At 46.1% G+C, this 27,860-nt stretch overlaps 1 protein-coding gene across 7 annotated transcripts in view; it reads right to left on the reverse strand.

Annotated features, from left to right (window-relative positions):
- AKAP13 (A-kinase anchoring protein 13) overlaps window positions 1–27,860 on the reverse strand; it is a 281,375-nt gene that overhangs the window by 129,057 nt on the left and 124,458 nt on the right. For all 7 annotated transcript variants that reach the window (XM_033919577.1, XM_033919575.1, XM_033919574.1 and 4 more), the window contains one exon: window positions 26,963–27,030. In XM_033919577.1, the coding sequence (XP_033775468.1) occupies window positions 26,963–27,030 (68 nt within the window). The remainder of the gene's footprint in view (window positions 1–26,962; window positions 27,031–27,860) is intronic.

Below are 27,860 nucleotides of genomic sequence, written 5' to 3' on the forward strand. Positions count from 1 at the left end.
AATCCTCCACTTAATGACTGATGCTGTCTATTTTTTTTCCCCCCAGTGTGAATGGAAGACATCCCCCACAGCAAATCAAGTCCACCATTCAACAGGCTTTGTCTACTGGTTTTGGTAAATTTCAATTTCAGATGACAGCTTTGAGGGGGAGGGGAAGGAGGAAGTCACCCCCCCCCCCCTTATAGGACATCACTGTTTGTTCTTTCTGTACTGAGCCAGCCTTCTTCGGGCGCTTGACTCAGACTCCCACAGCTGCAATTAAGTCCTACTTTCTATATATTAAAAAGGAAAAAAAAAATCTTTAGTTTCCAAAAACTAAAGGGTGTTTACTCTTTTTGGCAAAGCGTTGCTCTGGCTCACTAGTCTGGACAGCTTTGGCAGTGTGTGATTTTTTTTTTTTTTTTTTTCCTTGGAGGAGGGAGAAGGGAATAGAGATCTCTGTTAAGAAAAGGGGGAAAAAAAGTACTACCAGAAAGAAAAATCCATTCTATATGGAACTAGCCCTCCCTTAAGAAAGTAGAAACCGTTATGTTTCATGCTGGCAAAGAAAACCAGAAAGGAATTAAAAACTAATCTTGAATGTCATCTTTATCTACGCACATGTGATTCATCAGGACTGTCACAGAAACACAGATTACAAGATTAAAAGACAGCCGGGGGGGGGAGGATGTCTGAATACGGTCCCTTTTTGAAATGAAGGAAGCTTCCGGTTTCTCCCTAGGTCAGTTTTTCTGATAGGCAAAAAACTGCTGGCGGCCGAGCAGAGCTTGGCTCCGTCAATGCTTCCATTCACATCAGCTGGGTCGTGAGCTCACTCACTGCCACATGGTTTCCTGTATTCAAATCTGTTCCAGCTCCCTTAATGGAGGCCCCGAGCGCCATCATCACCACCACACCCCTGAGCCCTCTCATGGGATAAATGGTGTGTGTTTTTTTTTTTTTTTTTTCAGGCTTCCTCTCTTTTTGGCTTCCTTGCTCATAATTCTGATCTTCAAATGGAAAATAAAAGATTGGGGCGTAGGGGAAGGGGGGGGAGTCTGTGGATTTTTCCTTCTTGGATCTACAAAGTACAGATTTTTACTGCTTTCACTGTTGCACAACCCCAATGCACAGGAGTCACATGCAACTCTGTACGGCTTTCCATACAGCTTTTAGAGACATAATGCAAGTACTATTTGAGTCTTGGCAGTAAATTCCACATACCCTGGTTTAAGAGTAAGATTAATTCCTGGTATGGTATGATATGCGTCAGTGGCATAGTAAAGAGGGTGGGGCAGTCAGCCCTGGGCACCGTCTTGGAGGGGGTGTCGGCACCCATACTCCTCTCTGCCCCCTCCCACTTCTTCCCCGCCCCCTCATTACCATGTCGTCGTCCCCCCACTTAGCCCGCACCTCTTTAACTTTCCTGGATCAAGCAGCAACTTCAACCTGCTGGTCGCACCGTCGTCGGCTCTTCCTCCAACGTCACTTCCTGGACCCGCACCTAAGAAGTGGCGTCTGAGGAAGAGTCGACACTGGCACGAGCAGCCGGTTGGGGTTCCTGATTATGCTGGGAACATTAAAGATGGTCGGGAGAAGGGACGCTTGGCAGGAGAAGGCGGTTAAGGAGTGGGTGGGGTGGAGAAGAGGCCGGGGCACCACCACCCCGGCGTCTCTCAAACTCACTCTGATGATTGACATTAAGGAGGATTACGTGACGTTTGCTTGATCAATGCTTCGATACATCCTTGGGCTGGGCTGAGGAAGGCATGGAAGTCTTTAAAGCCTATAAAAATTACATCTGTTGTAGTCCTAAAAGCTCTTGTCCGAGTATAACTTGGATCTCATCCTGGAGAGGTGGAGCCGGTACTGAGAAACAAGTGGCATGGAAGCAGCCTGTGGTACTGGTTGGTGTGGCTTGGGGCAATGGTTCCCAACTCTGTCCTGGAGGACCACCAGGCCAACCGGGTTTTCAGGCTAGCCCTAATGAATATGCACGGAGCAGATTTGCATGCCTGTCATTCCATTATATGCAAATCTCTCTCATGTATATTCATTAGGGCTAGCCTGAAAACCCGATTGGCCTGGTGGTCCTCCAGGACAGGTTTGGGAACCACTGGCTTAGGAGGCCTCGATGTCAAGGTACACCTCTGCGGAGACACCATCTGAATGTATAGAGAATGATGAACCAGATGTCGACGTTTACTGTGAGCTGATAAAGTTGACTAGAACATAAGAATACCCTTACTGGGTCATACAAATGGTCCATCTAGCCCAGTCGCTTGTCCTCACGATGGCCAAATCCAGATCACTATTACCTAGCAAACCCCCGAAAAGTAGCAACATTCCATGCTTCCAATCCAGGGCTTCTCCCCTACGTCTGTCTCAACAACAGACCTCGTCCTCCAGGAAACTGGCCAAAACTTTCTTAAAACAGATACATTAACCTCTCTTGCCACAACCTCTGGCAATGCATTAAAGAGCTTAACTATTCGTGTCCTTGCGAAAGAAGGGTGCAGAAAGTTGTGGACTTGGAAGTTGTACCGGCCGACGCAGTTGTAGCATCCTGCTTTTAGGAAGGTTACGACGCATTATGTCAAGCACCTCCAAATTAGATACTATGAAGATGGTTCAGCGGTTGGGTCTAGAGAGGCCAGTCTGAACCGAGTGAAAGTATCACAGGCTGCTGCAGGGTTAAAACAGTTCTGCTTGCCGAATGAAGCACATGATCCTTTGCTGACAGGGGTATCTTCAAATTCAAATCCTTTCCATCCTCCTTTTTGTAATTTGGTGAAATTTTTTTTTTTTCTTTTAGTGATTTTTATATTCACTAATTTTTCATATCTACTGGACCATGCGGTATCACCACTAGCAGCCACTGCCAAGAAAGAACGCCCCAAGATGAAGACTTACAAGAGCTCAGCAGTGTAATGATGTGGCAATTTGGACAATTAAGTTAGAAACATAGAAATATGATGGCCTATCCCAGGCCCTTTTGAATTCAGAGTTTCAAGTTTCAAGTTTTATTAATTTTGATATACCAACTATCAAATTAATATCTAGCTGGTTTACAATAAGATTACAGTATAGAAAAAAAAAAAAAATAATAATAATAATAATAATAATAAAAGTATATATATAATTCATTTAATAGTATTGTGTGAACATAAATAACATTACAAGACAAACTGGAAAGTGGGGGTGGAAGGGAGGGAAGGTTAAAAGTTACATATTGGAGATAGAAAGGGTGATAGTGGGGTCAGGATAGGACATGGAGGGGGGGTCATAATATCAGAGCTATTTATTGTTTGCAAAAGTGGGAATAAGTGAGACTCTATATGATATCAAATGCATCGCGGAAGAGGAAGGTTTTAAGTCCTGTCTTAAATTTGTCTCTGTCTCTACCACCTCATCTGGGAGACTGTTCCATGCATCTACCACCCTTTCTGTAAAAAAAACATATTTCCTTAGATTACTCCAGAGCCTACCACCTCTTAACTTCATCCTAGGCCCTCTCATTGCAGTTTCCTTTCAAATTAAAGAGACTGGACTCATACGCATTTACATTACGTGGCAAGTTTGTGGTAGTCAACTGCTACTGTAGTCCTACCTTAACATCTACCTCTCCAACTGGGCTAAATGCCATTTGATAATGTCATTTCCCTAGTTCAAAGGGAAACTATTCTTTTTACACTTGGCAACAATAAATATTAAAATCTTTTCCATGAAAAAAAAAAAAAAAGCTTAACCATTCCCCGAGTGAAAAAATATTTCCTCCTCTTGGTTTTTAAAACTATTTCCCTGTAACTTCGAGTGTTCCCTGGTCTTTTAAATTTTTGATGGAAAAAAAAAGTCGATCCACTTGTACCCGTTCTGCACCACTCAGAATTTTGAAGACTTCAACCATATCTCCCTCTCAGCCGTCTCTCTATCCAGGCTGAAGAGCCCTAACCTTTTAAATCTTTCCACATATGAAAGGAGTTCCATCATCATGTATCATCTTGGTCGCTGTTCTTTGAACCTTTTCTAGTTCCGCTATATCTTGCCAGAGGTTAAGAGCAGAAAGTGTAGTTGGTTTTAAGAATGGTTTGGACAAGTTCCTGGAGGAAAAATCCATAGTCTGTTATTGAGAAAGACATGGGGGATGCCACTGCTTGCCCTGGATCGGTAGCTTAGAATGTTGCTATTCTTTGGGTTTTTGCCAGGTACTGGATTGACCACCATGAGAACGGGCTACTGGGCTTGATGGACCATTGATCTGAACCAGTAAGAATATTCCTATGTTCTTATGAGATAAGGTGTACAGAATTGAATGCAATATTCAAGGTGAGGTCGCACCATGGAGCAATACAGAGGCTTTATAACATTCTTAGTCTTGTTAACCTTCCCTTTTTAAATAATTCCTAGCATCTTGTTTGCATTTTTGGTCGCCACCACACATTGGATGGAAGGTTCACTGTATTGTCTACAATGACGCCCCGATCTTTTTCTTCAGCACTAACATTCGTAGGCAAGAAGAGGTGGTCAGGCAGCAAGAACTTGTTGGTCACTTCCAAGTAACAAATCAAAATTCTTTGCACATTCAGAATTCCAACACACTATCTTCACTCCCCTAGGTGTGAAGGCTGGGAGTTGTACCTCCTGGTTTATGTGAAAACTGGATATGACCTTCAGTAGGAAGGAAGGGACTCTTCGAATCAAGACACTAGCCTCCGAGTTGTGAAAAAAAGGCTCTCTATAGGACAGAGGCTGCAGCTCCGACACTCTTCTCGCTGGCATCACAGCCACTAAGAAAACGGTCTTAACTGTCAGATCTTTCAGGGACGCCTTTCCAAAAGCTCATACAGGGCCCACAAGATCAGATTAAGGTTCCAAGACAGAAAGGGCTGGCGCACTGGAGAGCGAAGACGTAAGGCTCCTTTCAAGAATCTGGATGCATCCAGATGGGATGCCAATGAGTGCCTTCCTTACTTGCACCCTGAAGCAGAACAAACAGGCTCCCTACTTCTCGCTTGTCGAGAGTAAGTCCGAGGGGGTGGAGCATGAAAACAAAACAGGGGTCTCTCTTCAACCCTTGTGGCTAATGAGGGTTTAATCCGCTGGTCAGACTTCTGGTCCTATTGCAGAAGAAATAAACGTTAGCGTTGAGGCTTATGTTTTCTTTGTTTTTCTATCATTCAAAAATAACCAAATCCCCTAGGATCTTTAAAGTTAATTAGTTCTCCTCACTACTCTCTTCCTAATAGATCTATGTTCAGCAAACAGACCATGAAAACTCACAAAATATAATTAAAATATTCCTATCATTTAAGTTGCTTTTGTTTGTGCAACTGCCTAACTATTCTGATTATGTAGATGGTTTTTGTCATTTCCAGAGCTTCACAAATGAGTATCTCCGTCAGGATGTAATTATGGGGCATACAAATCATACATCAAGTGACTTGGAGGCATCACACATAATTAGCAGCGGTTTACAATCATATCCCAGCTCAGTGATGGGAAAGGGCACAACACTAAGACAACTGGGTGCATGTGTACTGGTGTAATTTTAGTTCCATATACATTGAAAAATATCTACATATCTGTTGCAGGGGCACCTCTGATCTCATGAATCACACGCGCACATGCAGAGGTCGCAAAGGGAAAATCTCTGGGGCCGCCAAAGGCAGCGTGTTTATATCACTTGCGCTGCCTGCATCCCGAAGAGTGCAGCACTGGAAACAAAAAGGGAGAAAAAGTGTCAGATTCCTTTGGGAAGGGGGGGGGAGGGGAGAGGGTAGTACAGAGATGCTGGACTGTGGAGATGGAGAAGAAAGGGTAAGAAGATACCAGACCTCTGTGGGAAGAAGGGAAGGGGAGAACAGCGATGTCAGATCATAGGAGGGGGAAAGGAAAGAGAGAGATGCAGAACAGGGAATGGAAGTGAAAGAGGGAAGAGATATACCAGACTGCCAGGAGGAGAAAATAGCAGACCACGGGAAAGGGTGAAGAGAAGGAAGGAGATGTCAGGGGAAGGAAGGAAGGAAGGAAGGAAGGAGAGAGATGCCAGACCACAGTACCTCCCTTCCCCTGACATCGCCTTTCTTCTCTTCACTCCTTCCCGTGGTCTGTTATTTTCTCTTCTCCTGACAGTCTGGTATATCTCTTCCCTCTTTCACTTCCATTACTGTTCTGCAGGGGAAGAGATGCCAAACCATGGGAAAAGGGGAAGGGAAAGGGCAGAGAGAGGGAGGAGATGCTGCACATGGATGAAGAGGAGGGAAAGGGCAGAGAGAGAGGGAGGAGATCCTGCACATGGATGGAGAGGAGGGAAAGGGCAGAGAGATGCACTTGGATGGAGAGGAGGGGAAGATTCTTTTACGCTAATGCAACACTTTCGTATCTAACTGCGATTTGTATAAGATTCCAGAAGAGATGGAGAGAATGCTGCCTCAGTTCAACTCTGCAAATCCAAAAGGTTTGAGTTTGTGGCACAGATTTTGAATCTGATCTGAAAGTATCGTGGCTTAATCCAACCCAAAGATTTTGCAACAGGTTTTTCTAATCATGAGGATGTTTATTGGGTCTGGAGGGCAAATTTCCAGAAGACTGAGGTGAATAAAAAAAATGACAGCTATGTATTCACGTGGGATCTCTAATGATGTAAAGGAGGAGGTGGGTCGGCAAAATCAGGGCGAAGGGTTACTGGAGTGGGCAGACTTGATGGGCTGTGTCCCTTGTCTGCCGCCATTTTTCTATGTTTCTATGTTTCCTTTCAATCATTTTCCTCATCCTCCCTACCTTCAATATAACATTTTATTTTCAACTCTGATTTCCCTCCATGGTGCTATATCATTTAAAATGCCCGTCACTATTCCTGCCATTCATTCACCAGTCTTTCCAACAATTGTTCTTCTTTATTCCAACTTTCTTCTTGGAGAAAAAAAAATGCTAATCTCTAGTTACCCTCTGTTTTGAATAGAAACCTGAACCCTCAATTTTTCTCTTGCTAAAAGAAACAATTACTCCATCATGTCGTGACCAAGGGGGTCTAATTTCCTGCACGTCCCATCAACATCTATTCATAGCACACGAGACCCGCAAACAAGATTTAACACACCTCTCTAGAAGGGATGGAATATCCACTAGCTGAGGCAGAAAAGAAAGTGTAACTAGATTCTGAGGTTTCATCTGAATATATAGACTGAAATCGCTCAGCACTAGTAACCAGAAACATTCAAAGGCTAATTCCATCATCAATTCACAAATTTGAAGCAAAAAAAAAAAAACAACAAACAAACCAACAACCCAGAAATCTCTGGAGACACATATAACAACAAAATCACCACCTGAATACCCCTTTACCACAAACCACCCACCCATTGGCTCCCTCTGGGAATTTAGCAGACAATTGTCTCTAAGAATATTTAGTGCTGACAGTGGCTGCTCCCCAATTTTCTCCTCTGGAGCGGGTCAAAAAATGTGAATGTTACTAAGTCCCCTGCAACTTAGAAATTATGCATCAGTTAATAATGAGAAACTAACAATAAACAAAAAGTCAAAAGTACTAGTAGTCATCCTTGTCCCAGACCTTATTATGGGGAAAACACATCACCTCACTGATCAAAAAATTATACCGAGACAACTGAGAGCAATAAGATCAGCCCTGAGCCCAACCAGCTTTAGGATAGTAACATAGAAACATAGAAATAGACGGCAGATAAGGGCCACGGCCCATCTAGTCTTCCCACCCCAATGACCCTCCCCTACCTCTCTCTGTGAATAGATCCCACGTGTCTATCCCATTTGGCCTTAAAATCAGGCACGCTGCTGGCCTCAATAACCTGAAGTGGAAGACTATTCCAGCGATCAACCACCCTTTCAGTGAAAAAGAATTTCCTGGTGTCCCCGTGCAGTTTCCCGCCCCTGATTTTCCACGGATGCCCCCTTGTTGCCGCGGGACCCTTGAAAACGAAGATATCTTCTTCCACCTCGATGCGGCCCGTGAGATACTTGAATGTCTCGATCATGTCACCCCTCTCTCTGCGTTCCTCGAGTGAATACAGCTGCAAACAGTCCTACTGCCATACCTAGACTATTGCAATTCTTTATACTGCAATATAATGAAAAGTCTTAAGAGTTTGCAGCTACTCCAAAACACAGTGGCTAGATTGATCCTTCGCAAGTCACGATTTGAAAGGGCAAGCCCGTTATTAGCAGAGCTCCACTGGTTACCAGTCAAGAGCAAAATCCAATTTAAAGTCGCATGTATGATCCACAAGACTATATATGGGGAAAATACGCCTGGACTAACATCCGCTTCTCAGGTCACCTACACCTTCCTCAACTCAAGAACAATCCAACGCTGTAAACTACCACTTCCCTCTCCATGACAAGTCTGGAGGAAATCACTCTTTGGGTCCACCTTCGAGTTCCAAGGCCCCAAAACGTGGAACTGCCTCCCGACTTATCTACATCAGATCCCTTCCTACCTTCAATTTAGGAAGGCACTAAAAACGAATCTATTCTTACTATAACTCAGGACCTAAATTCAATTCTATATGACTCATTATGTTCTATATTATTATTAATCTTGTGTAAGCCACAATGATTCCTAGTAGACAACTGCGGGGTATAAGAAACAATATGGTATGTCCAATTGAAAATCAGCAAATTCAAAATAGTAGCTTTGATCATCAAAGGCCATAAATTAATTGGTATTTCCAGTAGTGGAGAATTTGTACCACTCTAGAAGTCAAAATCAGGAATATCTCCTGATGCACAGATAGGCTACATACATAGGCCATATTCTGGTGCAAATATTCCATGACTGGTCAATATGGGGAATAGTAAAAAAAATACCTGTCGGCCGTTGAATATGCCCATTTTTTTTTTTTTTTTAGTAAGAAATAAAATTTAAAACTGAGCAGTAATCCCAACGGCTCCTCTCATAACACTCGGTTAACCCTTTCAGGACCATAAGGATCGTAGGCCAATTTTTGTGGTTTTGACAACATTTTTATGGTAAAAAGGGCTTGCAGATGCCAAAAAATTGATTTTTTTTGTGAAATATCATTATTTTTTAAAAAAAAATCAAACTTCTGGCTTATGGACAGTGTGGCAAGTGAATCTTCTCGTCAATCTGGCAACGACGCTAATGAATGAATGTCGGAACCAGTTTGTTTACATAAAGGCAGTATCATATGGAATCCGTACATATCAAATTTAGAACTGTAGACTATCCCAATCAAAATTTATAGGATTTTAAAGTTATGGGACAAATATGTCCCTTGGTCCTGAAAGGGTTAAAGGGCAGCCATTCAGTGAGCGGCGCGGGACCAAGCAGGTGTGCCACTCTGCCTCTGCCGGAAGACATCAGGAGGCAGCCATCAAGATTTTTTAAAAGGTATGGGGAGGGGGGGGGGATTAAAAAAAAGGTACCGGGTTAGCGGGCCCCTGAAAATGGGACATTTTGGCACCGGGCTCCTGAAAACGGGACATTTCAGCGTCCTCGGAACAACGTGACAGGTTCCCTAAAAATGGGATGGTCCCGTTCAAAACAGGATGTATGGCCACGTTAGGCATAGTAGAAGAGAAAGCACGAAATGTAAATTACTTCTCTCTCTCGTTTTCTCCAGACTTCTTGTCATCTGTATATTGGTAACATGAAACATTTGGAGAGATATGGATTATTTCTTAAGACATTAGCCAAGAAAAGACTCTAAGCCCTCACCTAGCACTCTGTACCTTAAGGGAACTTACCCGATCCTGGAACTTATTTTTCATCATGATTAAAAGGAAATGGAGAGTCTAGGCATACTCAGCGATTCCTCTTGCTCCGTAAGCTCTTTGACAGAATTCCATGATGCAATTCATGGATTCTGCCAATTGCAAGGGCCCTCTGGATGTCTCTGGCACTGGAGCGTCATTTAGCTCAGAGGAAAGAGTGCAATTGCCAACTGCCAATGGCTGGGCTGATGAATGCTGCTTCTGTAAGCTCCCATCTCCGCAGGAGAAGAATGTGAGGTAGTCCCTTTAAGTTATCAGCAAGGGCTGGAGTGCTGATTGAGGCTGTTATAATTAATGCATGCCGATACAATAAGGCTGGGTTGAAAACTCGAGATAGATTTTTTTAATGCAGTTTCCTTCACTTCTGTGCTCTTTTACTTTACTTCAAATGAAATAGATTATTTAATAGTAACCATTTATATATCGTAAAATAGGCTGAAAACAACTCTATAGGGATATGCATAAAGCAGCAAAGTACACAAAAAAATATAATTCTTATCTTCAAGATGCATAAGTCTATTGGTAGTTGCTTTGTTTTAATTGTGTTAATACTTTTTTTTTTTTTCTGATGTATTGTTATTGTATAGGACGATTGTTGGTTCCTATGTATAATGTAAATCTGTTATGACTTGGTTGTATCTATAAGTATTATATCGTAAAATTTATTGAACCTAAAAAAAAAAAAAAAAAGAAGTAAACTGCTAGGCTGAGGTTAATAGTGTCAAAGCAGCTCCTGATTGGTGAGGCCCGACTTTAGTACAGGAAGAGGCGGTCGGAGCATACTGCGAGTGATTTCCTTCACTCGCCGGTGCTCCGGCTGCCCTCTCCTGCCTCCCCGGCTGCCCTCTCCTGTCTCCCCTGCCTAAAAAACCGTATTCGCGGTTTTTCAACATTCGCGGGGGTTCCTGGAACGGAACCCTCACGAATATAGGGGGGAGTACTGTACCACTGTCTTTTAGGGTTTTAGCTACCATACCATGTAAGCTAACCCCCACCACCCCCAATAGTATCTTGCTGTTCTAGGCTGCAACTAAGCTCCCTACAGGTAAGTAAACCAACACGGAAACACATTTTTTTCAGATAGGCTTGTCACTGCAGGAGTTTCAAACCTGATAAGTGCGGTCTATGAGTGGGGAAAAACAAACCCCGCCACATATTTGGAATGAAAATTAAAAGGATAATTTAACCAACAGCTTGAGGTAAATAAGCTTAAGCAATTTTATAATTAAAATCTCATTCTCAAGCATCTGCTAGAGAACAGCGTAGATGATATTTAAAAGATTAAATAGCATTCCCACGAGCAGTATGGCCAACTGGTTGGCATATTTTTAGGAGATGCATGTACTGCAAGATGAGGAGCCTCAGTCCAGTAATCTACACAATCTTCTTAATGCATATGTACAGCCGCTGAGTTTATAATCAGAAAAAAAACTTTGGCACCTGGAAGATAAATATGGGATTTCTCTATTTGAATAGAAACTTTTTATTCTTTTCGATTCTTTCTGTGTTCTCTAGCTCATAATATAGCAAGCAATAACTTTCAGGTCTACGACAATTGATTCATAGGATACGACAATTGGTAGGATCTTCCAACCAATTTTCATCCTACCAATTGTCCTACCCTGTCAGGAATGTCAAAATTAAAAATCTAAACAGTTCACGGCTTGCCATCAGCTGATCACGGCAGGGGTAATCCCCAATCAGCTGAGCCGGCAGGACTCCTCGGACCCAAACTCGTAGATGAGAATCTTAAATTGAAAAATTACATAATGAAAAAAACTAAAAATGAGCCTTAAATTATAATGCAGATACATTGAGGGGCATAATCCAAATTTTAAAACATCCAAAACCTTGCCTAAGTCGGTACTTGGACATCCTAATAGTAGGGACGTCCAAGTACCAATAATCAAAACAAACTTTCTGAATGTTCAGCAGCACTTCTAAGCTGATGCGTGTCCAGAGCTCAAAGGAGCGTGTTTAAAAGTGTGTGATGGGTGGGCACTGGGCGGGCTTAAACCTGGACGTCCAGAAGCAATAAAATTGAAACTTTCACAAGACATCCTAGGCATAACTTACACACCGAATGTAAAACAGGTCTAAGTGCCCCAGAGGTGACCAAACTGACAAGATGACCACTGGAGGGTTAAAGGCATGACCCTCCCCCCCTTAATCCCCCAGTGGTCACAACCCCCTCCTACTACCCAGAGTGTGGAAAAAATAGGCTTCCCATCAGCTGGTTGCAGGGGAATCCTGCTGGCTCAGTTGATGGGGGAATTCCCTTACCAGAATCAGCTGAACCGACAGGGAGATCCTATTCCTCTCTCCCGCCCTCACACTCACTGTTCCTGCAGCCCGCAACACAGAGACCCGACCCTACACCCCTCCCCCCAACATCCCCCGACAACCCTCCACACCCCCTGTACCTTTCCTCAGCACAATTGACAGGAAGGATGCCCACTCCATACCATACCATTCCAACTCTTGTTAACCCGCAAATGTCAGCTAGGCATCATTGCTGCTTACACAATATTAGAAATGCTAGAGAGACCTAGACATCATGCAGGAAATTGCATGGGAGATATCAAGCAAGGGGACTGCATAGGAATGGGTCAGAGCAGTGAGGAGAAAAGGTGTGTTTTCAGTGCTTTCCTGAATTGGAAGTTAAGTGGGTGTTTGTCGAAAGCTGCCCGGGAGGCTATTCCAGATTCTGGGGCCCTGGAACTCGAAGGTAGTCTTGAACACAGCCCTCCTTTGACCATGGCAGGCGGAGAGGGAGTGGTAGTTTTCAGCGTTGGATTGTCCTCGAGTTGTGGAAGGATTGTGTGATTTGGATGGCACCTAAGACCCCTCCTATAGGAGGGGTGTTAGGCTCCTTGGCCAATCAGAACCTTAGGCCCCTCCCTGGTGAATCCCCGGATGCACCAGGAAAGGGAAGGCTGTCGTTATGAAGGCGGGCCTGTGGCGGAAGGGATTGAGCATGCCTCCCATCTGATTGTCATAGAAGGTATGGGGTTGATGTCGGGGTGTAAAAACTTCCCCCCAAGAGTGAGAACCCCCAGTCGCATAGAGATAAACTGCTTTCTAAGGCTCCTGGCTAGATTTCCTAACATCAGCAAAGTTCCAAACTTTTTTATTTATTTATTTTTTTTACCATATGTGGGCTAAAATATTTACTTAAAAAAACAAACAAACTTATAGCCTGCCTAAAACCCAAGTGGGTTAAAAATGCGCTACCTGTGACTGATTACCAAGTTTTCAGAGAAAGTTGAAAACTTGGGGATTTACTCGGTGAACCTGATTTTGACCTGGTTTTTATTGTGATGGTTTTGTTTATTTTATGCAATTTATTTAGAGTTCAAAGATCATAGGAGCAGCATCAAACTTAAACACTCCCATCACCAGGAGAGAGGTTATTATCACAATAACCACTACTAGAGAATACAAACGTTTGCAGTTAATTTTAAAACGACATTAATGCTCTTTTCTACCATGAAAACTAAAGTGAATGTAAACAATGCCACCATATGTGGATGCAAAATAGTTTTAAACTAAGAAAGCTCCTGCAATACACTCTGTGGTATTTAACATCCTTGCTAAATAAAGTCAATATTTTAAAAAAAAAGTTATGGAACATCTATATGCCAGGTTTTGCCTGGGAGCAGACTTTTTTCCCCCCCTTAATCTACCATTTGAGTTCAACAAGCTTTATTTATAAATCTACAGCAAGTTATTTTAAAACTTCAGCTATTTTTGTTTCAAACTTAGCAACAGGAAGAGTCTGTCCCAACTCCTACAGCAAACTTTCCATTCTCCTACTTTCATAGCAAACAAAGCCAGAGGAAGCTGCCAGAGGATTTGTCAGGACCATGTAGCATTTACAGTCAGGGAAAATGCAGGGCCCACAGCAGAGCAAGAATAATTAACAAAGAGGCATCCCAGAGCATCCTGCGAGGCGTACTATGTTCACAGCTCCCTGTTCTGAACTTTAGCAGATGCATGTTGCAACAAAACCTATATCAAGTACAGCTTGTTTGTTTAAAAAAGCAGGCAATGCATTCTTCATGTGTAGCACTGAAACGTCTAATACTTCTTTTGAAGCGACTCCCCTCCTATTATCTTCACCACTCCCCACTTAACCGTCCTTTTTTTATTAATTTTACTTTGATGGATTCTAAACAACCCTCCCCTCCCCTACTTTCCTTTCGTTTCATGTATGTTAATCTGAATTTATCTAGTATATTTTTTAATATTTGATAAAATTATTGTTTTTATTTGCCTATTTTAATTGTTTCCTATAATCTTTTATAATGTACACCGCTTAGGCATGTATTTTGATAGACAGTATATCAAAAATAAAGAAACTTCAAACTTATTCTCTTATAGGATTGTATGTGGGGGGGGGGGTGACTTAGAGTGCAAATCCCACACTGCTCCTTGTGACCCTGGACAAGTCATTTAATCTCCCCTTTGTCCTAGGTGGTGTCAGGTCAAAAGCGCACCGGGACAAAGGCGCGAGCAGACAATTGAGCGCAGCGCAGAGGCGTGCGCCGAAGAAAATTACTGTTTTTAGGGCTCCGATGGTGGGGGACCTGGGGGGGGAACCCCACCACTTTACTTAATACAGATCACCCCGCGTTGTGGGGGCGTTGTGGGGGGTTTGGGGGGTTGTAACTCCCCACATTTTACTGGAAACTTCACTTTTTCCCTGTTTTTAGGGAAAAAGTTAAGTTTACAGTAAAATGTGGGGGTTACAACCCCCCAAACCCCCCACAACGCTGGCGCGATTTGTATTAAGTAAACTGGGGGTGCTCCCCAACAAAACCCCCCATCAGAGCCCCTAAAAACAGTACTTTTCTTCGGCGCATGCCTCCATCTTGCGCTCAGTTGTCGGTGCGCGCCTTTGTCTTCCGCGTTGTTGTCTATGAACCGTCCTAGGTACATTAGATAGAATGTGATCCCACCAGCACAGATGGGGAAAAATGCTTGAGTACCTGAATGCAAACCACTTAAGCTATAAGTGTCATTTAAATAAATTCAATAAATAAGTTAAAAAAAAAAAAAATAAATAAATATTGTACAGTGTCAGTTCTGGCTACGTCCTCTCTCTATCTATAACTCACCCAGATCATATCCCAACCTGCACTAAACAGCACAAGACACTTACTGCACTGGCTAGTTTTAGTGCGTGATAGCCACTAGATTGAGTCTGTCGTATGCCAGGTGAACTTCCAATAAGCCTTTTCAGTTGTCCGTGGACCTTAGTTTAAAAACTTCTCGTTCTGTGTCTATGGAGAAAATTTCTCCTGCCCGTGGCTCTGCATCTTCTGGATCACTCCAATCTTCATCAAAGCAAAGCGCTGGGGGTTTCACTATTAGCAGCAAAGCAGTCAGATTTGGTCCAACCTATGAACCAAATCAAGGGGGGGATCACTGCCACATCCTTAGCCAGGTGAGTTCATACAATTTTCATCTATGAACATGCATCTCAGGTAAGTAAAAAAAATCTCCACATGATAGTTTGACTTCCAAGCTAAAGTCTAAATATGGTTCATAGACAATTGCGCGCAAGACAATCGCACGCGGACAAAGAGGCGCGGACAACTGAGTGCGAAGACAACCTAGCGCAAGACAATTGAGCGCAAATTATTTTCCGTAATATGCACGAGTGGGACAACTGAGCGCGAGACAATTGAGCGTCGGCAGGTGAGTGCAAGACAATTGAGCGCAAGACAATTGAGCGCCGGCAGGTGAGCGCAAGACAATTGAGCGCAAATTATTTTCCGTAATGTGCACGAGCGGGACAACTGAGCGCGAGACAATTGAGCGTCAGCAAGTGAGCGCAAGACAACTGAGTGCGAGACAATTGAGCGCCGGCAGGTGAGCGCAAGACAATTGAGCACCAGACAACTGAGCACAAAACAATTGAGCGCCGGCACGTAAGCGCAAGTAACACATTAACATATACGGTCCGCGCGCATGAACCGAAAATATAAACATACCTGTAAATGAAGAACTGTGGACGCACGTTCACTCTCACCAGAGACGAGTAAAATCCGCGCTAGACAAATATTCGTTATAGATGAAGTACTAGCAAAACCAGATCTTCACCTATAACAGACACGGTCAGGCAGCGAAAGGAAGGCGGGCTGTTTGGAGGACATATATAATGAAGAAACGTAACCATAGTAATGAAAATGCATTCATGTGACTAACAGCGGAAGCTGGAGCAGCCCGCTACCCTGAAGCATACTCATCCTAGCCTTGTAACTCCAATCCAAACCCCTCCCCCTTCCCAAAAAGACACGCACACCAGATTGGTGAAAACTGGCCGCAGCCCTGTTTATTGTGAAATAAACATATTTAAATAACATTTGCATAATAAACCAAATATACAAACAGCATTATATAACAGTTTATCTGATTAAACCCACACAATGGTATCACCATTGTGACCCTGATCCCGAGCTACCGACATAGATGAAAATGGCCCCCGACCCTGCCGTCTAAGCAAGGGTCCGAGGGGTGGCATGACCCCACATGCCCCCTTGTCCAGGGTCATCAGACCCACCAGGCACGGCTCCCAGCCGGCCCACCACTCATCCCATGATGAGACCAGCCGCCAGTAGCTCGGGATACCGCCAACCGAAAACCCAACGCTGCACCCCTCTGAACCAAAGGGCGGGAGGGCGGGAAAGCAGCCTCGGAGGACCGGAAACCGTTACGGTCCTCCGAGATCCCTGCTTATATACCCCCTCCCCACCCTACCCTGCGGCCCCTACCCGACCCTTTTGTAGATCCCTCCCACGGCCGGAAAGACCTCCTCCCCTCGATTTGTCTTCCCTGCCTGCCTAACCACCCCTTCCTAACTTACCCCCGACGGACGGCTCCGCGGGCCTCCCAGCTCCGCGTTAGAGCCGCCCGTCGAGACAAGCTCTCGGGCTTTTTATAACAGCGGAAGCTGGAGCAGCCCGCTACCCTGAAGCATACTCATCCTAGCCTTGTAACTCCAATCCAAACCCCTCCCCCTTCCCAAAAAGACACGCACACCAGATTGGTGAAAACTGGCCGCAGCCCTGTTTATTGTGAAATAAACATATTTAAATAACATTTGCATAATAAACCAAATATACAAACAGCATTATATAACAGTTTATCTGATTAAACCCACACAATGGTATCACCATTGTGACCCTGATCCCGAGCTACCGACATAGATGAAAATGGCCCCCGACCCTGCCGTCTAAGCAAGGGTCCGAGGGGTGGCATGACCCCACATGCCCCCTTGTCCAGGGTCATCAGACCCACCAGGCACGGCTCCCAGCCGGCCCACCACTCATCCCATGATGAGACCAGCCGCCAGTAGCTCGGGATACCGCCACAGGCCTGAAACTCGTTACAGGCCCCCCCCCAACAATGAACAGAGCTGCGGCTAGAAGTCTAACACGCGTTCACAGCAAGAAGCAAAATCATCGAGCAATAGGTCCCACCCGATGTCTGACAAATGAACCCGATCTCTAGAAAACAACCCCGAACAAGAAACATCTACCCAAGCATGTCTGATCTGCAACCCGCCCCGAGCCTCCACCCACCTCCCAATTTGTCGATTCACCTTGATAAGCCCCCTGGTCCATCTACGGGATACCAACCGCTTCGGTCGCGGGATAATGTCAGACCAAACAAGCCTAGCCCCCGGGAACCAACCCTGAATCACTCCAAGATCACCTATGACCATATCAATTAAAAATTTGCCACTGAGGGAATCAACATCATTGCCCCCAAGGTGAAAAATTAAAAGATCTGGACGCCGGGCACGACGACGAAGATCGTCCAGAAGAGTGAGCAGCTGATGCCAGCGCATACCCCGCTGTCCCCACCAAGAGACATAGACTCCTCGAAGACGAAGGCCCAAGTGCTGACCACCCGGACGGACCACAGCACGCTCCCCGGCCCAATGGACGAAGGAGTGCCCGATGATCCATACAGACAGGACACGGTGAGCAGCATCTGTAAAGCAAAGCCCAGCAGTCAAGCCAACGTCCCCCAACACTTAACAGTTAGTAACAGAGAGCCATGCAGGGAACCCTTCCAACTGCCCCCCACCAGCAAACAGCCCCCCCCCTTCCACGGGACACTCCACCCAGCTGCCCTAGCCCCCCCCCCTTGACTCGGAACACCCTTACCCGCTGGACTGACCCGACGGAGAACACCCCTGCCCGTATCCCGACGAACGAATGTACCCCCGATAGGCCTCCGAGGACCAACGACCCAGTCGTTGAATAACCTCGGCAGGCAACCCCGCCTCGAAGGCACTGGTAGCAGCCCCTATGCGAAATGAGTGCGTGCCGAAGCGCATCGGCTCAACTCCGCAACGACCCAGCGCCCGCCGCAGCACTGCCAGAAATTGATAACGAGTAAGGCGAGAGCCGTCTGCATGAATCAACAACGCTAAGTCCGAATCAGGTCGAACCGCCATATAGGCAGCCAAAGCTTGGACGGGGCACGAAGTACAACCCTCCACTCGGTGCAATACTATCGTGCGCCCCCTGCCCAGCTGGTCCGACTTAGACCGGGCGATGAATAACCTCACTGTATCCCCATCCACGAGCACTTGACTATGCAAGAGACCGCGCATGCCCCGTAAATCGGACGGGTGAACGAGCAACTCACCCACACGCAAAGCCCCGAAGAACGCCAAGGAAAACGCCACCCTAAATAAACCTGCTTCGAAGCCAGAATGCGCAATCCCAGGCAAAACCCCTAAGATTCGGGATAACAATACATGCGTTATAGGCAACCGAGGATCCGGCAACCGCGGTGCCACCCGATCCCAGGCCGCCAGCATCCTGCGCGGCAAAAATCCCGAAACTGGGCAGAACCATCCGAAGGCTCTACAAAAGAAGGCAAAGCCTGCCAGATGGCCCGCCGCTGAACTGCGTGAACAGCCCGCAGTCAGGGAATCAGCCAAGAAATCCGCTAACAAGACCTCGGTAACAGGGCCAGGTACCCAACCCCTCGAGCGCAGACAGTTAAACACTGTAACAAAACCCCGATTGTAACGGGTCCAAGTAGCAGGAGCTACGGACTGCTGCAGCAGGCTCCAGATCCGCTCACCACCAGGTTCCACAAGTGCTCCGGCATCGGTGACCCATCCGTCTTCGCTGTCGGCGCCAGCTGCCGGAACTGCAAAAATTGAAATCGAGAAAGGGCATCAGCAAGCTTGTTCTGAATCCCGGGGACGTGGCGAGCCCGAATGTACAAATTAAGCTGCAAACAGCGCAAGACAAATTCACGCAACACTGCGTTCACCTTCAAGCATTTCGCGGCTTGCCGATTCACCACTTCCACCACTCCCATATTGTCGCACCAGAAAACAACGCGCCGATTCTGTAACTTCTCCGGCCACAACTCGCACGCCACCAACAAGGGGAAAAGTTCCAGCAAGGTCACATTGCGAGTAACACCCGCCTGACGCCAACCCTCCGGCCATGCAGCCGCGCACCAATCCCCCTGACAGTAAATACCAAAACCCACACCGCCTGCGGCATCCGATTGCAGCTCGAGATCTACAGTAGAGACGTCGGGAAGCTGAATCGGGAGCGACCCGTTAAACTGGGATAGGAATAAAGACCACATATGCAAGTCCGCTCGAATTCCCGCAGAAATCCGTACAAAGTGTCTACGATCACGTATACCCGACGTCGCAACCGCCAGACGCCGGGAAAAAGCACGTCCCATAGGTAGGACCCGACAGGCAAAATTGAGGGACCCCAACAAAGATTGAACCACCCTCAAAGTAGGCTTACGGGTGTCCCGAACAAGCGAAATCAAAGCTAACAACTGGCGCACTTTACCCGACGGGAGCCGAGTCACCATAGCCACCGAGTCAATCTCGATCCCCAAGAAAGTGAGACAAGTAGTGGGCCCTTCAGATTTAGCAGCTGACAATGGTACCCCAAATTCAGCGGCCATGTCTTCAAAAGTAGATTTCAACAGACCACAATCACCAGAACCTGCCCCACCAACGAAAAGAAAATCATCCAGATAGTGCACCACAGACTCCCTCCCTGCACGACGAACAGTTACCCAATGCAAAAAGGAGCTGAACAACTCAAATAATGCGCAAGAGACGGAACAACCCATCGGCAGACAGCGATCAAAATAAAAGGCACCTTCGAAACGAAACCCCAGTAGAGGATATGAAGACGGATGAACCGGCAGTAACCTAAAGGCCGACTCGATATCTACTTTAGCCAGCAAGGCACTACTGCCCGCCTTTCGAACGAGGTGTAAGGCGCAGTCGAAGGAGGCATAGCGGACAGAGCAAAAATCGCGAGGAATACCTTCGTTCACCGAGTGCCCCATGGGCCTGGATAAATTATGGATCAGGCGATATTTGCCCGGCTCTTTCTTAGGGATAATCGCCAGAGGAGACAATACCATCACCGAAAACGGGCGTTCCATAAAGGGCCCCGCAATACGCGCCCGATCTAGTTCTTCACACAACTTGCGTCGTACCTCCCCCCGCAACTGAGACACCGAGGATGCATTGGACGCCTGCACATTAACCAAAGGAAGAGAGTAAGGAATAACAAAACCCTCCCTAAATCCCCGCATAAGCGTCGCAGCGGCCCGCCGATCGCTGTAAAGGTCCAACCAAGGCTGCATGGCGCCCACCCGGACCGGGGTGGGCAACCCCTGCACCCTGACCTCACTTGGCCTGGGCGGGAGGCGGCCCCGCTCCCTTCTTGGGGCACTTAAGTGCTGAGTGCCCTTGCCCGCACAAGGAGCAGGCATGACGGAAGCGACAGTCCGTAAAGGAACAGGAAGATTTGTTAAACTGCCAGCAGAGGCCAGGGCCCCCCCCCAGCCCCCGGGCCTCCAATGGGACGAAAGGAACGAGCCCCCCCAGTGACTTGAGACCCCGGCTTCCCCGACGCACCCAATCCCGACCCAGTTGGTTTCGACATGTGAGTGAGCCAAAGATTGATGTCCTGCGTACCCCAGGACATGTGCCGGTTTTCCTCCATCTTGTCGCGGAACGCTTCATCGTAATTGAGCCACGACCACCCGCCGAACCGCTGATAAGCATCGAGGATTGAATCCGCATATGCCAGCAAAAGGCCATAGTCCTGAGGGCGCTCCCGCCCCCAGACACTTGCTAACCTCAAGAATGCCCGCGTCCAATTCAAGACATTGCGGGACACTAAGCCCACCTTTTGCTTCCCCCCATCCTTCTTACTTTTCTTCTTCCGCCCGTGCACTCTACCCTCCAAAAGCCTAAAAACATCAACACACGTACGCTTCCGGATCTTACGACGGAGAGAACGCGGAACCTTCTCCCACAGTTCCGACAGCGCCACGAGAGCCGGAGCTCCCCGAATATCCCCCTCCTGCGCTGACTTAACACCCGCCCCCCGCCGCGGAGACCCTGACGAGGAAGACGACGACGAAGAGGAAGAGGTTAAAGAAGATGAAGAGGACGAAGAAGAAGAAGCCCTACTCCGACGACCCCTCCTACCCCTCTTTTTTTCTTTACGCTTCCCCCCTTTGTCCCCGACCCCAGCCTCTAAGGCCATGTTACCCGTGGTCCTGACTCCTCCAGGTCCGCTTCCCGCACCTGCCGCTCCAGGAGTGGTGCCCTCCGAAGCAACCACCATAACAGGGCTCTGGCTCGCCTGCACTGGTTCCTCGACTCCGGTCCGCGGGGCTTCCATCCGTCCTCCGGCCGCAACTCCGGCAGAACCAGGCTCCGTGCGGCGCTCACGTCCAGCGGCGGGATCCTGGGGGAAAAAATCCAAACAGGGGCCAGCAACCTGTACAGTAGGAGGAGAGGTTATCCCTGGGGGCCAAGCCCCCGCCAGCTGATCACCCCCCCCTTCCAACCTCCGAGACACCTCTCCAAAAGAGGCGCCCGGGCCCCAAGACGGCGAAGGAACCGCTCCCGGGAATGGCGGAGAACCCATAGCCCAGGGGCTGGATCCCCAAGGAGAACACCAAGGCCCATACGCCCAAGGCGGCCACCAAGAGGTTGCCGGAGACCCACGACCCAACCCGGATGTGGAGGGAAACACGGGGGTATCCTCCCCTAACTCACCCCTCACCCCGGAGGAATACGCCGTCCCTCTCCACTGGCCGGGATCGGACCCGACCCAGTCCCCCCTTGAACCACCCGAAGTTGCTAAAGGCACTTCCGTAACAGGCACACTCACTGCAGCAGAAGCCCTCCCTGCTCCAACGGGAACAGATGCTGCGGGCTCTGCAGGCACGCTGGCTGTGTGAGGAACCTCTCTACCCCTCCCACGTCCTCCCTGCGGCCTGCATCTGCCCCTGCGGGCCGACCCCGCGCGGCCACTAGCAGCCAACCCCTCCCCCCCTGCCTCCAGCGCTATCGCAGTTCGGGCAGCCGAACGCGAGCGCCGAGGAGGCAAATCGCGCCCCCCCGCAGCAGAGGCACTCACCGGTTCGCTGTCTTCCTCGTCCAGCGAGTCTCCGGCCAGCAGGGACAGCTCCGCGGGATCTGCCGCATCGACGGTAGGTGCACGCTCCATCCGCCCGACCACACTAGCCCCGAACCGAAAACGAAAACGGCCACGTGGCAGGCCACAGGACACCTCGAACCGCCGATTCCAACTAAAGCAGCCTCGGAGGACCGGAAACCGTTACGTTCCTCCGAGATCCCTGCTTATATACCCCCTCCCCACCCTACCCTGCGGCCCCTACCCGACCCTTTTGTAGATCCCTCCCACGGCCGGAAAGACCTCCTCCCCTCGATTTGTCTTCCCTGCCTGCCTAACCACCCCTTCCTAACTTACCCCCGACGGACGGCTCCGCGGGCCTCCCAGCTCCGCGTTAGAGCCGCCCGTCGAGACAAGCTCTCGGGCTTTTTATTATATTGAAAACGCAAAGAGTCAAGGGAACCATACTGAAAATGCGCTGACGTGACCACGTGTTAACGTGCTGGACGTGCGCGTGTCCTTCGTTCGCCAGGCGCCATCTAGGGGCGCGCTGAATTGTCATTGCGCTGAGTTATATTTGCGCTTAATTGTCTCGCACTCAGTTGTTGTTGCGCTCAATTGTCTTGCGCTGAATTGTGTTGCGCGCAATTGTGTTTGCGCGTTATCGTCTTTGCGCTGAGTTGTCCGCACGTTTTTGTCCGAGCGCGATTGTCTTGCGCAGAATTGACCTGTCACCCTAAATATAGTTTTTACTAATGTTGATCTATTATAGATTCATGAACTGTCAGGTTTTTGCTTTCATTTTATTGTTATGTAGACATAATACTCCTTGTAACTGACTTGCAGCTGTGCATCCGCCGGTCAAATCCTCTGCCCAATCAGCTGTTGTAGGAGCAGTGGAGAATATGGTTTCAGAAAAGCATTTGGTATTCTATTACATTTCTCTCTCCCTCCCCGTTAAAATGTTTCAGCCACAAAAATCTCTCATATTGCAGAAACTGACATACAAACTCAGGGACATTATAAGGGGGGAAAAAATAAAACCCTGGGAGAATCTCTATTGCTTATGGCTCAGATTTACAGCTTCGGAGCTGGACTTCTTTGAGCAAGAGCTCTGAACAAACAGAGCCAGTTAGAAAGGCAACAGGAAACAAAGCCAAAGCGGAGAGGTCATTTTCCATCTACATCCATATGAGCAACAGGGTCACGTGAAAATTCATCTTAAATTCATAGGCCTGGAAAGTAGTTCCTACACTGTACACACGATGGCTCACTGGCTACATCTCATTAGAGGAATGAAACAAATCGTAATTTGGCTGGTTCTTTAATATGTACCCTTTTGCTCACTAATTGTTTTGTTTTTTTTAATACATTTTTTATTCATTTTTAAATCAAACACATAGTGCAAACAGATGAACAAACAAGTAATATAACATACTGCACTTTGTTCCAATCAAATAATATAGTTATTAAATCCCACCTCTCACCCCCCTCCTGGATGTATATAACACTCTTTCATAAACCAAAGGAAAATAATATTAATATATCATAACTTGCAATATTTTGTTAGTGGGCCCCAAATTTCCTTAAATTTACTATGTCGTCCCCTCTGTATAGAATAAATGTTTTCAAACTTATAAATTTGACAAACGGACTCCCACCAAAAACTATGGGCTCCTTTTATCAAGGCACGCTACGGGGGTTAGCGGGTCAGACATTTCATCATGCACTAACCCCCCCCCCCCCCAGCAGCTTAAAATCCTAATGCCTCATCAATGGAGGCGTTAGGTACTAGCGCGGCAGGCAGTTTAATGCGCGGTATTCCTTTCGTTAAACCGCTACGACCCCTATAGTTTTTCAAGTTTTTATTAGAATTTAATGAATCACTTATTTAATTTACTAAGTGATTTACAATATAATAAAACTAAACAGACAAATAACGAGTGCTGACGTACAAAATAACTTTGACATTATAGGGTAAAACTTACGTGAGTCATGAGGGAAAGGGGGGAAAAGTTACAATGCTGATATAGGGAGAGAGAAAAACAATGATGGAATGAACAAGGTATCCCAATTTTTCATTATCATCTGCATGGCCACCCCTGTCATGAGGAGGAGCAATTTATTCTGATTTGCATTTAAAGGTTTTTCTTATTGCATAGATCTTTTTGGACCCCGGTTAGGTTGCAACAGTTGGATAGTTCTAAATCTAATAGATGCTGGCATTGTCATCTTGATATAGGGACATTGGATCATTTGCTTTATTAGTGTCCTTTGGTACTCAACTTCTGGAAATCCATTTGGGGGTCAAATTATTACGATATTGGCAGTTCCTTTATCACTATCATATGATATAATATTATTTGGAACAATATTTTTTTTTCTATTCAGAAAAAAAAAACAAAGTGCACTCCAAAGCATGTTAAACTTTCATCTCTTTTCCACACTAAATCAAAACTTTTCAAATTTTTGCTTGAAAAGATGTCTTTTGATTGCCAAAATGCACTAGTGCGACTGGGAAGAATCCTTAACTCAGAGTAAGATGTGGATATAGAGTGTGTAGCATAGATATTTAAAATTATTAACACCATAATATCTCAGGGCATAAACCATTAATTAGTCAACACTGTTGAAATAGTCCCACAGTACAGTATACTCAACTGGAGAAGGGTGGATGTGGTCCTTCTCCACAAAAGTGGAAGTAAAGAAACAGGAAACTAGAGACCTGTAAGCCTGACTTCTGTGGTACAATAAATGAATGAAAACAGAGAACAGTGAAGTTTCTGGAAAACAGAGAATAGTGAAGTTTCTGGAAAACAGAGAACAGTGAAGTTTCTGGAAAACAGAGAACAGTGAAGTTTCTGGAAAACAGAGAATAGTGAAGTTTCTGGAATCAAGTGGATTACAGGACCCAAGGCAACATGACTCAGAGCAGTGGTTCTTAACCTTTTTTTGAGTCACAGACCCCTTTAAGAATCTGATGAAAGCTATGGACCCCCTTCCCCAGAAATATTCACATGAATACAATTTTGCAAGAAATTAATATAATGTACTTTATTTATTGAGATTTGATTGTCTCATACATATACTTATGACATACACATAGTATTATTAAACTGTAAAGTAAACAATCTAAAAAACCACTCTTTTTTTATGCAAAAAGTATTGGCCACTCATAATTATGAAATACAATCCTCTTGCGCAAATTAGAACAGATCTACTACTGTGTTTACTCGAAAATAAGACACTGTCTTATATTAATTTTGAGCCCCAAAAAAGCACTAGGTCTTATTTTCGGGGATGTCTTATTTTTTTCATGTACAATGATCATCTCTCCCTCCCTCACCTATCCCTTGTGCAGCAGAACCCTTGCAGCTTGTATTCCCCCCTCCCATCCCTTGCAGCTTCTATCCCTCCCTTCCTCCCATCCCCCTGTGAAGCATCTTTCTATCCTCCCCCACCCCGACCCATCTCTCCCTTCGACTGCGAGACAGAAAGAAATGTACCTTACAACAAACCAGCAGCGTCGGCAGCAAGCTAGACAGGCTCCTTCACGGCCTGGGCTGTTCCTCGGTCGCATCACTGACATCATCAGCAATGCGGCAGAGGAACGGCCCAGGTCGTGAAGGAGCCTGTCTACATTGCTGCCGACGCTGCTGGTTTGTTGTAAGGTACATTTCTTTCTGTCTCGCGGTCGGAGGGAGAGATGGTTCGGGGTGGGGGAGGATAGAAAGATGCTTCACGGGGGGGGGAGGAAGGGAGGGATAGAAGCTGCAAGAGTTCTGCTGCACAAGGAATAGGTGAGGGTGGGAGAGATGATCATTGTACATGAAAAAAATAATACATCCCCAAAAATAAGACCTAGTGCTAAGAACCCCTGTACTAGAGGCAGGTCTTGTCAGACAAATCGGATCAATTTCTTTGACTGAGTGACCAGAGAATTGGGTAGAGGGAGTGCGCTAGATGTGGTGTATTTAGATTTTAGCAAAGCCTCCGACATGCATCCAGTAAATAAACCGAGTGCCCTCAGTTTGGGCCCCAAAGTGATGGACTGGGTCAAGAACTGATTGAGTGGAAGGCGAGAGGGGTAGTAGATGCTGCAGATGGGCAGAATGGATGGGCCATTTGGCCTTTATCTGTCGTCATGTTTCTATGTCTAACTCATAGATGAGAATCTTAAATTGAATAATAGGAAAAGGTCATTGAAAAAATGGCATAATGCAAAAAAAAAAATAAAAAACCCACAAAAACTGAAAAGGAAAACTAAAAATGAGCCTTTAATTACAATGCCGCACATTGAGGGGCATAATCTAAACTTTAAAACATCCAAAAACCTTCCTAAGTCAGTACTTGGACGTCCTAATAGCAGGGACGTCCAAGTACCGATAATCAAAACAAGCTTCCTGGATGTTCAGCAGCTCTTCTAAGCCGCTGCATGTCCAGAGCTCAAAGAGAGATGAAGAAAAGAAGCGTACTGCACATGAAGACAAAGAAACGACACACTACAGCATCAAGGCGCAAGCAAAGAAAAGGGCCAAGTGGCATACGACCTCGACGGCGTACGTTTTATCGTCTCGTGGCAATGTCTCTGGATGAGTTCGCTTTGCCCGTATCAAGACGCTAATGAAACCCTGCTGCAAAGCAGAGAACGTGCAGAACTCAGTCTCTCGAGTTTGCATGGCCCTTATCTACCAGTCAATCAGGAACCGAGATGCTATTTATAATGAATAACAACAACAAAAAAAGTAATGAGCACTTACCAGATCTGATGACTTTTCTAAATTCTTTATAAAATCTACTTCATCTTCTGTTTTCATGCCCAGGTTTTCTATAAAGATAAAATTTTCCATTGAAAATTAAACCCTTCTGCACACGAAGCAAACAGGTATCTCTTTTGTCAGCTCGTGTTGGTGTTTTCTCATGCTCTTAATTCGTTAATTCATTATTTGTCCACTGTTTTGATTAGATTGTAAGCTCTACTGAGCAGGGAGTCTCTCGTGTGTTCAATGTACAGTGCTGCACATGTCTACTGCAGCTACAGAAATGATATTAGCAGCAGTATTCTCTTAGGCTTACAGCTCATTCAAATGTTCTCTACTGGGCTTTAATGCCATAAGCCAGTGGTCTCCAACTCAAACCCTTTGCAGGGCCACATTTTGGATTTGTAGGTACTTGGAAGGCCTCAGAAAAAATAGTTAATGTCTTATTAAAGAAATGACAATTTCTTTATAGTCTATAAATCTTTCCTTTTGGCTAAGTCTTGATAATAATATTGTCATTTATAGCTAAAGAGACATGATCAGGAAAGTGTTTTATTTTACTTCTGTGATTATGATAAACATACTGAGCGCCTCAAAATAGGACCTGGTGGGCCATGAGTTTGAAACCACTGCTATAGGCTAAGGCTCTTTACACCTGCATTGTGATGTCATAGAACTTTATGATTATAGAAACATAGTAACACGATGGCCATCCACAGCATCCACTATCTCTTCCTCCCTATTGGCTAAGGCTCTTAACATTTGCATCTCCTCTTCCTATTGGCTAAGGCTCTTTACACCTGCATTGTGATGTCATAGAACGTTATGGTTATAGAAACATAGTAACGCAATGGCCATCCACAGCATCCACTACCTCCTCCTCTCCCTATTGGCTAAG

The sequence above is a fragment of the Geotrypetes seraphini genome, chromosome 14, assembly GCF_902459505.1.
Source record: "Geotrypetes seraphini chromosome 14, aGeoSer1.1, whole genome shotgun sequence".
Taxonomy (NCBI): Eukaryota; Metazoa; Chordata; class Amphibia; order Gymnophiona; family Dermophiidae; genus Geotrypetes; species Geotrypetes seraphini.